At 57.5% G+C, this 14,749-nt stretch overlaps 1 protein-coding gene across 2 annotated transcripts in view; it reads right to left on the reverse strand.

Moving 5' to 3' along the window:
• TBC1D22A (TBC1 domain family member 22A) overlaps positions 1-14,749 on the reverse strand; it is a 290,784-nt gene that overhangs the window by 15,490 nt on the left and 260,545 nt on the right. For both annotated transcript variants that reach the window (XM_044226642.1, XM_044226644.1), the window contains exon 12: positions 9,169-9,264. In XM_044226642.1, the coding sequence (XP_044082577.1) occupies positions 9,169-9,264 (96 nt within the window). The remainder of the gene's footprint in view (positions 1-9,168; positions 9,265-14,749) is intronic.

Here is a 14,749-nt window from a genome sequence, read left to right on the forward strand (position 1 = left end):
CCACACAGCTCAGGGCGGGCGGGCCGGGGAGGCCACCTGTCCCAGGGAGACGCCCACCAGGCACACCCCGCGAGGCCGCTGCCCTGGACTTGTCCCAGCAGAGGGCACCGGCAGCGCCACTGGCCGTCAAGACGGGGAGGGTACAGCTCAGCCACACAGGAAACCCCAACGCCGCACAAACAGGGCCTTCCTCCGCGACAGTGGAAGCACCAGGGGTCTGGTCCACGGGAGACCCAGGAGGGTTTGCTTCATGACCATTTAAGCAAATCCCCGCGTGCAACAAAGACGGGCCTGTTGTTCGGAAATGAAAATGACGGGATCGATTCCTTCCCCGGCTGGGTTGGTCAGACTCCGAGTGGGTGCCTGCGTGTGCACAGCAGCTCCGAGCCCCTCCTCCGTCCGTGGCCTCACGCACCCTCCAACAACCGCATGAGCTCAGACGGCAGGTACACCTGTTGTCCCCTTGCAACAAGGAAACGGAGGCCTGATGCTCCCAAACTGTCCCTTCACCGTCCCGCCTCCCCTTCCGGGTTGGTGGGTAGAGGCTCCGGACGCCCCTCGGCCTGGGCACGGCTCCACAGCACACGGGGCCATGCAGCAGACACAGACACACAAACCCCACACCACACACAACCACACACGGCCACACAGGCCCCACCCTCACACACACACAGCCATTCCACAACAGTCCACGGGAAGATTAGCTTTCAATTGACCTGATTTTGTCTTTATAATGTCTTGAAATGATCAAAAAAGAGACAATTGATCTTTACTCTGGCATTTCGTGACATTTGCTGCTTCAGATGAACACAGGATAGAACGCAAACCGCGCGGAACCGTCCACCCGCCACGGGGCGCCCAGCAGCGGGACGGATCCGGTTTGACGGAGACCGGACCCCTGCGCGGGGCCGCGTCTGGCCCGCGAGCTCATCAGCTGGCCGGGGCATGTGTGCACCGGGGACGTGGGCAGCGAGGACTTGTCCGCGAGCACAACGGAGCCCCACGTGAAGGTGTGCAGAGCAGCGGGCGCTGAGCGTCCTTCCATCTGCTCCCCGCATGGCCCCAGGCAGGCCACCGCCCCACATGGGGAGGAAAACCGTCTGGAGCGTCTGCATGGACTCTGACCTTTCTGACTTCCAGGCAAAGGGGACAGCAGGATGGCCCAAAACGGACAGAGGCGCCACCCCAGGCCTCCCAGAGGCCTGAGCTGGCAGGACCCGCAGGGACACTTAGCAGCCTCCTGGAGGGGCTGGCACGTCCTGGGCAGCCGCACACAGCCGTCCCCCGGAGACAGGACAGCCCTCCCAGGCGAGTGCACGCGGCTTCCCTCCACCTGCCTCCGCAGGGACTTCAAAGCTAGAGCTGAGCCTGAGGCCCGGAGGCCAAGCAGACACAGGTGCGAGCTCAGGAGCATCTGCTCTGAGGCTGCCCGTGAGGCTATGGCCAGGGGAGCACCGGGGCCCCCACAGCTAGCGGACAGGCCACGGGGAGGCCACCTCGGGTCACTCCTGCACGCTGGGCCCCGCACGGGCTCCGAGAAGCGCAGGCTTTGGGTGCTGCTGCTGCATTTCTGTCTCTCAGTCCAAGACGCCCCACAAAGCTGTTCCTGACCACTGATCTCTGAGGTCTGCAGGGGCGCACACCGGGAGGCCTGCCCAGCGCAGGGCTGCGCCGGGCAGGGGCTCAAAGGTCACATCCTGGACTGCGGCCCTGTCTGGACAGGGATGCCGCACAGCCGCGAGAGATGACCTCATCCACTCTGCCCCATGGAAGGGGACAGGTGACAGGGCACAGAGAAGCCCCACCCAACGGAGCGCGCACCCCACAGGCTGGCTGTGCAGCAGACAAGAAGGCCCCATCGCGGCACCTTGGCCAAAGGAAAGGGATGGTCTCCACAGCCCGGGAGCAGCTTCAGAAACTGTTTTGGGGCGTGGGGGGTGGTGGCCAGAGTCTAGGCTCCTCCCTCTTCACGCCACCTTTCGACCTTTCACCTTCTCCCCTCGGTCCCCCTTTCAGGGGGCAGCCATCCCCACCCCAACACACACGGGCTCCATGCGTCACCGCGGGTCCTCAGAGGGCAGCACGTGCTTCTCGCCTTTGGGGACCGCAGGGGTGTGAGCAGCCACACGTGTGCGTGAGCTGAACGACACACGGGGCCACAGGGATCCCACTACAGAGGGACCCCTGCTGTGCGATCACAAAAGGGCCCAGGTCGCAGAGGCCAGCGCCCCTGAGCACTGGCTCTGGGCCAGACCCCTCCCCGAGCGGTCTCCCCCGCCCTTCACCTGGGAACAAACCCAAAAAGCCCCGTTGATCCCATAGTGAGAGAACGTGGAAAATGTTTCAGAAGTTCGAATAAGAAAGAAGATATGCAGAATAGCCCTGACCAAGGCTCAGTAAGGCTAACGCTGTGACCTGCTTCTCTTCCGTCTTCTGTGTGTACACGGAACACAAGCACACTCCGGCCATCCTTGTATCTACACAGACACGTCGATCGGCATGTGTGTCCCGCATGTGCACGCACAGATCTACAGAGTCGATGCGCGTGTGCGTGCCGCGTGTGTGTTCCCGTGCGGCTGGGCACCCGTGTCTCGTGCCGGCACGTGCAGATGTGCCGTACACACGTGCATGTGTAGATGAGACATATCTACACACAGACACACACAGATGTTTAAGTTCAGACCCTGCTTTTCCCTCGCACGGCACGTGCTGGGAGCGCGTTCCCACATCGGAGCCAGGCTCTGAAGACAGGACTGGGGGCAGCTGTGAACACTGCAGGCAGCAAGAACTCCAGCCCAGAGACCCGTCCTCCTCACCCCGGACACGCAGGGTGTGGACGGGCTGTTTTCACAAAACCATCAACAAGGGGCATTACCGGGTGCAGGTAAGGCTCCGGACTAAGTTACTGACAGCTGTCACCCCGCGGGAAGGAAGGAGGCCGCCTGCCCACGCAGGCCTCACCTGTGTTGAGGGGCCTTGTGGAGAGCTGATGTCCCAGGTGCCGTCCGTTTCCCACCTCAATTCCTCACGACCGACCCGAGAGCCACGCGTGCCAGCCGCGCAGCTGCGTGAATTCTCCTGCGGACCGACCGCCGACCGCTCTCCGTCAGCGAGTCACACGAGCGCTCCGTATTCTACAAACGTGGACTACGTCGGGGCCGGTCAGTGAGTCCCTTCCTGGTTTCCTCCGGCCTTTGACCTCGGAGGATGCATTTCAGAGGGACAGACGTTCGCAACGCCAAGGCGGTGCTGACCACGGTCCCTCCAGAGAGCCGGCGTCTTCTCGGGTTGGGCCCTGGACTCTGGCCGTCGTCAGTGAACACCGCAGTGAGGGGTGCGGCCCTCGCACCACGGCTGACCCCAGAGCGGCGGCGCTTCGCTCTCTCTCCTGCTCCACCGAGAGCCGGGCTCAGACCAGCCAGGCCGCACACCAGGTCCGTCTGTCTGCTCTGCTTCGGTGTTGGGTTCGGGGGTCCTCGCTCAGGCAAGGGGTCTCTGACGCACCCCCACCTGCTCAGACCCCTTCCTCCTCCACCCTGCGCCAGGCTCCGGGCCTCCCCCAGCGGAAGCGGCAGGGGCCTTCACAGCAAACACCAGTACGGGTGTGAGCTCACTCCCTGGAGAGCCCCCGCGTCCAGAAAACCTATTCTTCATGTCCCTGGCGTGTGTGTGTGTGTCTGCGCGCCCCGGACGGGGCAGGAGCCCGGAGCCTCTGCTGAACACGGATCCATCGTACCCCAGACAGGCGCGTGCTGCCAATGCGGAGGGGACTGTCCAGTGTCCCCTGCATATCGCTGGCTACTGACCACAGACATCTTCAGCGTGCTGAGATAAGGATTCTTTTAGTTCTATGTTAGGGTAGAGTTGTTTTTTCACGATTAAATGCAGGAAAAGCTACTACAGTTCATAAGAAACCGTGAGACTGATGCCCCTGGCTGACAGCTAGGATGTTCCAGCAGCAACGAGCGGAAGCGTTAGTGCAGCAGATGTGGCTCATGAGGGGCTGGCTGCAGGGCTGACCCTTGGCTGGCATCCGGAACATGCTCCTGAGGTGATCCCTCCATGGGAAAGCTGGGGCTCCGTGCCAGCCCCTGGACACCGCTGGTACAGCGTTTACAGTAAGCACCAGCTTTGCTTCTGGAATCTACCATCTCGGTGACCTGCCCCCACAGAAAACCCTGGGCTCTCGGTGTCTTCTGGGCTTCCCAGGGCAGAGACGAGGCCCTGCTCTGCGTGGCTCCCATGGGGAGGGCACAAGGAGCCTGCAGCCCGCTCCCCTCACTCTCCTCCTGGGCACCTTCCCCTGAAAGACTAGCCGCACATCTCTGCCATGCCGAGGTGACAGACCTTGGCCATGAGGAGGACCCTATGCCAAGGCTCATGAGCCCCTCTAAGGGAGCCCGAACACGTGGGGTCCCGACACCCAAGGATTTGTCAAGAGCAGATCAGCTCAGAATTCCTGGGAAAACTTTTTAACGGAATATTTTTATTTAATCTATTAACAGGTTAAATCTGCTGCTACTTTAGCAAGGATATTGGTATTTCTACCGTTAAGTGGAACTAGATTCTAATTTCACTCTTGCAGGGGCTGCCCTTCATATTAATAAATGCAGAATTCCTCTACTCAACCCATGCCGACGTTCCTGCCTTCCCGGGTCAGGCGCTGGGCCGGGGCCGAGGGAGCCCGGTGAGCAAGGGGGGGCCCTCACCGCACAGCAGTGCACACGGTCAGCTCGGCGTGCAGACAGACACACAGAACAGACAGAGGTCAGTAATGATCCAGAGTGAGAGGGGCTGACAGAAGGGAGGTGCCCGGGCAGGCGGCTCTGAGCAACAGAGGCCGGTTCTCCATCCCCCTCTGCAAGCCTCAGGGCACACGGCAACAGGTCCTTGGAATGTTTGAGAGAACTCACTGGAAAGACGGGTTCTGACCTCAGAACTGTATTTAAAGGTAAGACTTTGGAAAACGTTGGAACTTATCGAAAAATTATGGGCCCAGTCAAGGGTTGTTTTTTTCCTTCATCTTGTGGCAATTCCGGCATTTTCTATGCTCCCTAAATCTCTGCACTCTGCCTTCCCAAAACCCAGGAGGACAGCTGTTTGCACCCGCGTGTCCGGGTCTGCGGTAAAGGCCGCCTGCTTCACTGACATCTGTGCGTGCCTTCTAAGTGAGATGCTCTTTTTTTTTTTTAAAGACTTCATTTATTTGTCAGAGAGAGAGCGAGCACTAGCAGGGGAGCGGCAGGCAGAGGCAGAGGGAGAAGCAGACTCCCCACCGAGCAGGGAGCCCGACACGGGACTCGATCCCAGGACCCTGGGATCACGACCAGAGCTGAAGGCAGACGCTTAACAACTGAGCCCCCCAGGCATCCAAGATGTTCTTAGTTCTATCACGAACCCCATTTTCTGACCCTTCATTTATGTGTACTAACCCTTTACCACCTTTATCACATGTTGACTTTATTTTTCCATAGCTAACTTCTTGAGTTAAAGGGTTAGTATATTTTTAGTGTTTTTACATAATAAAAGTACGCTGGCTGAGAGTCTGTGTTCATCACGTCCCAAGTGTTCTTTTTTTTTTTTTTTGGTAAGGTTTATTTGGGGGGGTGAGGCTCATTTATTTATCATCTGAGAAAGCAAGCCAGTGAGGATGAGTGGGGGAAGGCCAGAGGGATCACCTCAAGCCGCCTTCACCCCGAGCACGGAGCCCGACATGGGGCTCGATCCCACAACCCTGAGATCAACCAGAGCCAAAACCGAGTCAGGCGCTCAGCCGCCTGTGCCCCCCTAAAAGCCACTCTGTGCTTCCAGGGTCACTTTCTTCCTGCGCGGCCTCCGCAACACCTACGTGCCCGATTCTTCCGTTTCAACTTCGCCAGCATCTCGCCGGAAAGGGTCACGCTCAGCAAATACAGCCTGCGTCACTCCAGCTTTCCAGACTTGGACATTTACTGCTGAGGTCAGAAGATCCGTTCTGCAAATGTTCCACAGAAACGTGGAAGACGCGACCACGGTCTGCACAGCTCTCACCGCCCAGAGCTCTCGGGCCGCCCCGGCCTCTGCATCTAGACTCGCAATAACCTCCCTCTGCTCCCGATCAGACCCGCCGTGTCTCCCCCTGCGCTTGCTTCATCTGAGTCTGTTTCATGCGGTTCTGAATTCAAGTCTAACCTACAGACAGCACAGCACACAGATCAAGGCCTCAGTGAAGGAGCCCTGGGCCCACCCTCCCCGAGGCTTCCGTCCCACCAAGAAGCCCAGAGGCGCTGCTCGGACCAGGGGTGACATCAAACCCCCCTGCTCTGTTTAACATTTCCTCGTCACGGCCTGATGGGAATCCTGCCTGCCCTGTTTCCTTCCCGTCTGAGTCCCCTGCCCATGGCTGCCCCTCCCCCGGCATGCCGTAAGGTCCCTAGGTCCTGGCTGCCGTCCCCTGAGTCTGTTCCCCCAACCCCTCCCTCAGGGCTCCTTGCCCCAAAGTCCTTCTGCGGCTGCATCCCGGGCCTCTCCCCCATGCCTGCGGCCCTCGGGACACCGTGTTAGATGTTAGGAAAGGCCAGGAGTCCTCCCTGGCTCTGTCCTCCTCAGGCTGTCTCCCGACGGCCACCCCAACCTGGCCCCCACCCCCGGGCCCTTGCACACTCAACGCGAGCCTCAGCTGCAGAGCAGGCTGTCCTCCGCGGGGCCCTGTCCCGGGTTCCCCGCCTTGCTCTATGCCTCTGTGGCAGGCTCCTGCCCCAGCCCCACAGCCCCTGTCCCGGGCCCGGCACCGTCACCCCCAGCCGGCCCACACACATCGGGGGAATGGTGTCTGGGGACAGACTGCACAGGGCCTGGCCCCGAGGGAGGGCCCTGAGGGCTGTGCTGGACCGGCCCGGGAGAGCCTCCGAAGCCAAGGTGCACCGCCTGCCCGAGTTCAGGGAAACCGCATTGGTGGTTCAGTGGTAGGATTCTCGCCTGCCCGAGTTCAGGGAAACCGAACGCCGCGGGCACAGCCCATCGCCCCTGCCCCGGCACCCGCCGCAGGGCCCCGATGGACACCAGGGGAGTCTCCTTGCTTCTGGGAGCCGCTCTCCTCGGGCAGGGACTCTGCTCCTGTGAAAATGACGTAAAGCAACGCTGTTTCCCAAGGGACACATTACAGGTCTGCAGAGTGCGCGTGGGGGCTTCTAAAGCCTCGTGCCGGCTATGTTCTCCTGCTGGAGACTTGGGGTCTTGGTCTCAGTCACGCGGGCTGTCCTTCCTGGGTGCACTCGCTGTCCTAAAACGCGGGATTACAAACACGATTCCCCACACTCACCAGGACGCCAAAGGCTCTTGAGTTTCTGCTTTCCTGTTCCTCCCCCACTTACCTCAGTCCTCCACAACCTGCTGCCTCCTTCGTACCAGGAGCTCATCCAACCCCACGACACTGGCGCCCCGGGTCCTCCCCGTGCTCTGCACGGGCTCCACTCATCCCCTGGCCCCGCGAACCGCAAGCTCGGGAGCGGGACCTGAGAAGGCGGGCAGCCCGCTCCGGGCCGCTCCCCGCGCGAACCGCCCCCCAGCACCGGGCAACGTCTGCAGCCAGCGCCACGCGGGGCTCCCGCACTGGGAAAACGCGGCGCGCTAAGGATCCACGGGACTTGGCGACACATCTTCTGGACCACCAGGAACGCTGCCTCCGGGGGGTCACCTGCCCCGTGGCAGACCCCGGGCCGCCCCCTCAAAGGGCTCTTGTGTGAAGAGTGGGAAGACGGGAGACCCCACCGGGCCCGGGGCCGACCTCCCCTGGCCTCACCCAGGTCCCTCACCTGCAGGGCTGCTCCCACCTGTGGTCCCCCAGCCCAGGGGTGACAGCTCTGCATCAACCCCTTACGGCACTACACACCCAGGAGCACAAGGTGCCTGGCACCGTCCCCACGACCCGGGAAGGGGATCCTGGCGGCACGTCCTCGTCTGGGGAGCAGGGGAGGAAATGGTGGCAGAGCGGCAAAGCCCCTTTATAAGGCGGCTCATTGGTCACGAGTCCCCAACCTGGACTCAAGGGCCATTTCCCAGGCACATGTCGCTCAGGCTGCATAGGGTCGGGCCTCAAGAGTGACCCCTGGGGGCGGTGACGAGCCTCCCACTCTAGCACGTTCTGACGCAGCCCCCGCGGTCATGAACCCCGGTTGCCCCGCGTTCTGTCTCACCTCCCCCCACAAGGCAGAGCCCAGGAGGGAGGCAATGAGAATCCTACACGGGGTCACTGGGGAGAGCCCCGGTCCCCTCGTCTCACCTGTCCCCCAGCAGACGCTCAGGGAATCAGCCCAAGCACAGGGGCGTGTGCGGGCCGGGGTCACAGCATGGCTGGCTGCTGTGCCCCAGGGAAGCTGTGCCCCTCTCCCTCAGAGAAGCAGCCAGGCTCTCCACGGGCCAGCCTCCGGCTCAGCCAGCACTGTTACCCCAAACCTCCCACAAGGAGCCAGGCGCCACAAGGCCAAGCAGACTGCCCAGAGCCACCTCACGGTGACCCCAGACATAGGGCCTCCTAGTCATCCCTGACCTAAAAGCCAGCGTCTCAAGGAGGTAAAGTGGCCAGAGAGTGTCCCTAGCCAGGAGGGGCGGAGCCCGGGGTCCCTGGTCCCCACTGTTGATGCTCCTTCCGTGTACCTGAGAGTTCCCATTTTCCCAGGTCACCAGCAGAAGGGCTGAGACCTCTGGGGGCCTGTGGAGAGCACCCTGTGAAGGGGTCAACACCCCCATGGTACTCAGGCCACCCCTGGAGGCACATTTGTGGGGGAGGGGCTGGGGACTCAGCCCCAAGGAGCCCCTTAGTTGAGCACAGAGCTGACGAGTCGCTGAGGAAAGTGCCCAGAGAGGCTAACCGACATGCCTGAGTCACACAGCTGCCAAGCGGCAATCTGCTCAGGGCCCGGCACCTCCCGTAACACATCGCGGCCTGCAGCCGCCCCTCGGGGCTGCGCTGTCAAGGACACACTTGGGCTCAGGAAGCACCTTTGGGAGGCTGGGAAAGGGCCGCACGTCTGGCTGGGTTGGCCGAGCTTGCCAACGGCGAGACGTGTCGCGACTCAGACAGCCCCGCGATGACGTCAGCGTCGCGACTCAGACAGCCCCGCGACGACAGTGTCGTGAATCTCCCCCAGGAGAACATCAAGCGCAGGCCTTGGGAAGGCACGGACTTACCTGGAAATCCCTCTCCTCCAGAATTTCCTTCCTCCATCTCACCAGAAAAGCAGCGCAGACATACAGGTGGAAATGAGAGAAGCCATCGGGTTCAGACTGCAAGAGAGAACACAGGGGACGTGAGGACGCCCACACGGGCCCGCGGCCACCGGTGCCCAGCATCCCCTGCCAGGCAGAGCCCCCAGGGTGCTCAGACAGGACAACACCCACGTGACTTGCTCACGTTTCCTCCTCTGGCTCCTTCCCATCGGTACATGCTCCTGACGAGGAGGGACAGGCTGTCTCTCCTGCCCTCCTGCACAGATGACGGCCGGCAATGACAGAAGGCAGACCGACGAGCCCGCGTTCTGGGCCAGGACCCAGGGAGGACACCTGCCCGCAGGGGCGGGGTCACTGGCCAGGGCTCAACTCCGGTCCTGGCTCGAGAGGGCGCCCCCAGGGAAACAAAGCCACCGGGAACCTGGAACCGGTGGGGCGGGGAGGAGGCTCCTCATCGGGCGAACCGTCCCTCCCGCAGTGGCTTCCGCTCGCCCCCTCTTCGGGGCACCCCTCCTCTCGTGCTGGCCCTAGTTCAGGCGTGTGCTCCCAGCTTCTGCAACCGGGTTCTCAAAACTTGGCTTTTCCCGTTCCTCTTACGACACAATTGAGTTAGAGACCAACAACCAAAGATAAAAGACAAAATCCCAGTGAGCCACACGCTTCTAATCTTTCAGAAAAGCTACCAAGTAAGCCATGGTTCAAACGCGTAAATCACAGAAGGCGGCAGAGAAGGGGTGTGGCCGCCCTGGCGGCGCAGAGGGGGGAGGAAGGGAGGACACACACTGCGGCCCGGTGGGACTTCACGTCGCTGCCCTGGGCTGCCACGGTGCAGGCGCGCCCCTGCCCTACACACCGTCACTTCGCAGGGACCGCAGGGACCGCGGCTCTGCACGCCTCAGCCCCGATAACCACCTGGGCTTTGCCCTGAGTCTTTCGGGTGGATAGTTAACGCAGAGTGGGGCAGGACACACGCCGACTCACTAGTTCTCACTGCGGTAGCTTCCAGAACCCCCTCAGACGCTCTCCCTGCATCAACGGAGGGGATGAGGTCATTTCCCTCTCATCTGTTCCTGCGATGAGTGACCCCAGTGTACTCGGCTCCTTAACGTCAGGCCAACCGTGCATTCCCGGATAAACTCAATCTGGCCACAACGTATTCTGTTTCATCACAGCTAGGTCCCGTTCGCTCATGTTTCATTTGGAGGATTTCCACGTCTACGCTGAGACTGGCCCCCCGTTGGCCTTTCCTGAACTGCCCCTGTCCATCTCAAGTGTGAAGACTGTGCCTGCCTCCTTCTCCGCTTCCACGCTCAGAGTCAGTACTAGACTGGGACATCGCCCCGCGGTGCGCTTGCTAGGAATCCCCTGGAGAACATGCCAGGCCTGTCGCCTTCCCGGTGGAAAGACGTGGATCTCTGACTCAAGTTCTAACTCCCCAGACTCCTTCAATATTTTTGAAAATTTTTCTTTCTCTAAGAATCTGTCATCTAAGTTTTCAAATTTGTTCACGATAACCCATTTTTCTTGAAATCCCTGCTGCATGTGTAGCCGCATCCTACTGGACAGTCTTGGGAATGAATGCGCTTGTGTGTGCCTTTCCTCACCACCGTCCTCAACGGTGCCCAAGACTAATTTTGTCCGTGTTTCCCAAGAACCAACTTCTGGGTTCGACCCGCCGCTCTTCCGTACTTCCTCCACCTCTGCCCGTCGCCGTCAGCACGGCCTTCCTGCTCCCGGCACACCCTGCTTTGCTGCGGACCCTGTACGGACTCTAACATACACAGACGCAGAATGACTTCGAGTTATGTTCCAATCACCCGGGCCTTTCTCGAATGGGAGATGGACGATGATTAGCTCGTTCAGTCTGGCTCTTCCTCATCTCCGACACAAGCAAGCATCTGAGGCTACGCACTGTCTTCTAGGAGCCCCACGTCTGCTACATCCCACAGCTGAATGGTATCTTTACTATCCTTAAGTACTAAGAATGTTCTGCCTTATTTTATGATTTATTTGTTTGAACCACAACTTACTTATTAGCATGTTTTTTAAAAATCTATCGAGTGCTCGCTTCGGCAGCACATATACTGAAAATCTACAAACATATGTGGCTCACGCTTATCTGGTTTCGACTTCTGAGCTTCCTTTGGTGACTGGCTTGTAACTCAGTCGTGTCGCAGGAGCATGTGATGTAGGGGCGCCTGGACGGCACAGTCGGTTTGCATCTGACTCTGTATCAGCTCAGATCGTGATCCCAGGGTCACAGGATAGAGCCTGAGTCTGACTGACATCCTCCTCTCTCTCTCTCCGCACGCCCCACGCTCCTGCCTCCCCCCACGGTGAGCTCACTCACCCCTCTCTCTCTCTCAAATAAATCTTTAAAAAGAGAATGTTAGTTACATGATGAGGATTCTTCTGTTCGTTTGGATTTGGTTTTTGGAGTAGAAAACAATTAGCTTCCACAAACGCCCCATAAGGCAGCACATTCACAGATCAAAAGCACAGCGGGGGCCTGGTGTGAGCCCAGTTCTGCCACTTACTAGCTGTGTCATCAAAGTACCGGGCCTCCCCCTGCCTCCGTTCCTCATCTGTGAGATATTATGAAGATTAAGTAAATTAAACAACATAAAGTACTTAGGATAATGCTGGAGCATAGCCAATAGTAAGTAAATGCCAGCTACTGTCCCCAGGTGTGTGTTAAGAGTATGTATTTGAGAGTCCTTGGATGCAATATCCCATATGCGTCCATTAGGGAAATTTAATCAATAATGTTGCTCAGGTCTCCTATAAATCCTTGCTGACTGTGTCACCTCATGAGCTATCAATAACAGAAATGTGGTAAAAATCCCATTACAATGGCGGATCTGATTTCTCCTTCTAGTTCTACCAATCTTTGTTTTATATATTTGGAAACTATGTTATTAGATGCATACACGTTTTAAATTATTGTATCTTCCTGGTGTGCTGATCGGTATCAGTTCATGTGACTTCCCCTGTATCAGGTAATGATTTTGCCTTAAAGTCTTCCAGGAGGGGCAGGGATGAGCAGGACTGTAACTACTTACCAACTTTTGTTGGGTTCATGTATTTTGAGCAGCTCCTGTTGAGCTACAACTGACAAACGATACATTTACATATTGCAAGTACGTAACTGCTAGGTTGTGATGTATGTCCACACCTGTGAAACCACCGTCGCAATCAGAATGCACCCATCGATCACCCGCAAGTCTCCTCAGGCCCGTCTACACACTCTCCCCACAAACCCCTAGTCCCCAGGCAATCATTGATCGACTTTTGTCACAACAACAGTTCACACTTCCTATACTTTTTTTTTTTTTTATGATTTTATTTATTTGACAGAGAGAGAGAACACAAGCAGGGGGAGTAGCGGGCAGAGGGGGAGGAGAAGCGGGCTCTCTGCTGAGCAGGGAGCCCTGAAGCGGGGCTCGATCCCAGGACCCTGAGATTATGACCTGAGCCAAGGGCAGGTGCCTGACCACCTGCGCCACTCAGGCGCCCCGCACACTTCCTGCACTTCTGTGCAGGGAGCCCCATCCGGCACGCGCTTCGTGGCCAGGTTCCGTGCCTCGGCACTACTGCCCAGAGACTCTGTCATGCCGCTGCAAGACCGCTGCCGACCACTGCTCAGCAACATGCCATTAATACTTGTGACAGCTTGTTCGCCAGAGCTGTCTGCCTGCTGACAGACAACGAGTGGCTTCGAGTTGGGGCCACGACAAACTCGGCTGCCGTGCCCGTCGCGTACCAGACTTCCTACGAATAGAGCCTTCACTTGGCTCCCGCGGCTGCCGAGGAGCAGACGGCTGCATCCCACGGCAGCAGTTTCGACTCTGGGGACCTGCCAGACTATTTGCAGCGCGTCTGCGCCACTGGACATTCCCACCAGCAGCAGACGGAGTCCCGGTTCGGTCACCCCACGGTCGACGTACGAAATGGTCAGTGTTTTTAAAATGAGCCGTCCTCAGAGGCGAGCGGTAGGATCTCACTATGGTGTTAATTTACATATTTACACTTCTCTAACGACCAACATCTCGAATGTACTTATATGACGTTCTTGGTGGAGTGTCTCTCCAGTTTTCCCCTGAGCTGTTTGTGTCTTCTTGCGGAGGCAGGAGCGACGGTCCGCACTCGACATACAGGCCTTTGACCGGCTGCGCGCTTTACAGACACTTCTGCCTACAACTCGTCTTTTACCCTCTTGACATGGACTCCTGAAGAGCACGAATTTTAAACATGGACGGGCCTAGAGGGCACACGCTGAGTGAAATCAGTCGGGAGAAAGACGTTCTAGGATTTTATTCATGTGGAATTCAAACAACAAAACAAAGAAAGAAGAAAGAGAGAAAAACGACTTCAAACGCAGAGAACTGGAGGTTGCCGGAGGGGTGAAGTAAGGGGACAAGGTGCACATGGGTCGCGACGAGCGCGGAGACAGGTATAGGACAGTGGAACACGCGGCGCATCTGAAACGCAAGTGACGTTATGTTAACCGTGCCCAAACTGAAAAACACTAAGTTACATTTAAAAATGAAAATGGCGGGGGGGGGGGGTGGTCGGCCTGGGTGGCTCAGTGGGTTGAAGCCTCTGCCTTGGGCTCGGGTCACGATCCCGGGGTCCTGGGATCGAGCCCCACGCCAGGCTCTCCGCTCATTAGGGAGCCTGCTTCCCCCTCTCTCTCTGCCTGACTCTGCCTACTTGTGATCTCTGTCTGTCCAATAAATAAATAAAATCTTTACAAAAATTAAAAAATAAAAATGAAAATGGTGGTTTGAAAATTTTCATTTCTGACTGTCCCTGGTTGTCGGGACGGATACAACCTGCCAGGTGTGTTTTTCTCCTCCTTTGCTTGTTCTCTTTCTGCGTCTTTATGTTTGTCTCATAACTAGTACAGTGTTGGATTTTAAAAACCCCAGACACGGTCCCTGTGGAGCTGAGCCCCTGCCAACAGATTCCAGATTCATTCAGAGTCATCTGCATCTTCTCATTTTAAAATTTATACTTATTCCACTTCTTTTATTATTTTATTTTTTATATTATTTTATATTATTTTTCTTCCTTGTCTACAGCTGGACTGATGTACTTTTCCCCCTTATTGTACAGCCCCAGTGATTCTGAAGGTTACTGAATTGTTTCTACTATTTTAATAGTTACTCTGCAAACGTCAACGTGAGTCCTAACTTAGGGTCTTAAGGCATCATGATCTTTATTACCTTCGCAAACAACAGAAAAGTCAGGCGCACTTTCATTCTAGGCACAGCAAAGACATACACAGATCTTGGGTTTCCCGGTGAAAAGCCAATACTGGCCTTGGTCAATTTGAGTTCTATCTTGATGTTTTTAACATCGCAAACACAGATTTTCTTCTCACTGTTTCAGATGTAGTTACTCATAACTTCATCTTTTCGTGATAGTTTCTTCTTGCACTGAGACCTTCCTTCTGAAGTCATTCTTCTTGAAATGAAGCAGCTCCTTCCGTGAGAGGGTCTTTCAGTAGTAAAAGCTCTCCATTTTTTTGTCTAAAAAC

The sequence above is a fragment of the Neovison vison genome, chromosome 12 (assembly GCF_020171115.1).
Source record: "Neovison vison isolate M4711 chromosome 12, ASM_NN_V1, whole genome shotgun sequence".
In the NCBI taxonomy this organism is placed as follows: Eukaryota; Metazoa; Chordata; class Mammalia; order Carnivora; family Mustelidae; genus Neogale; species Neogale vison.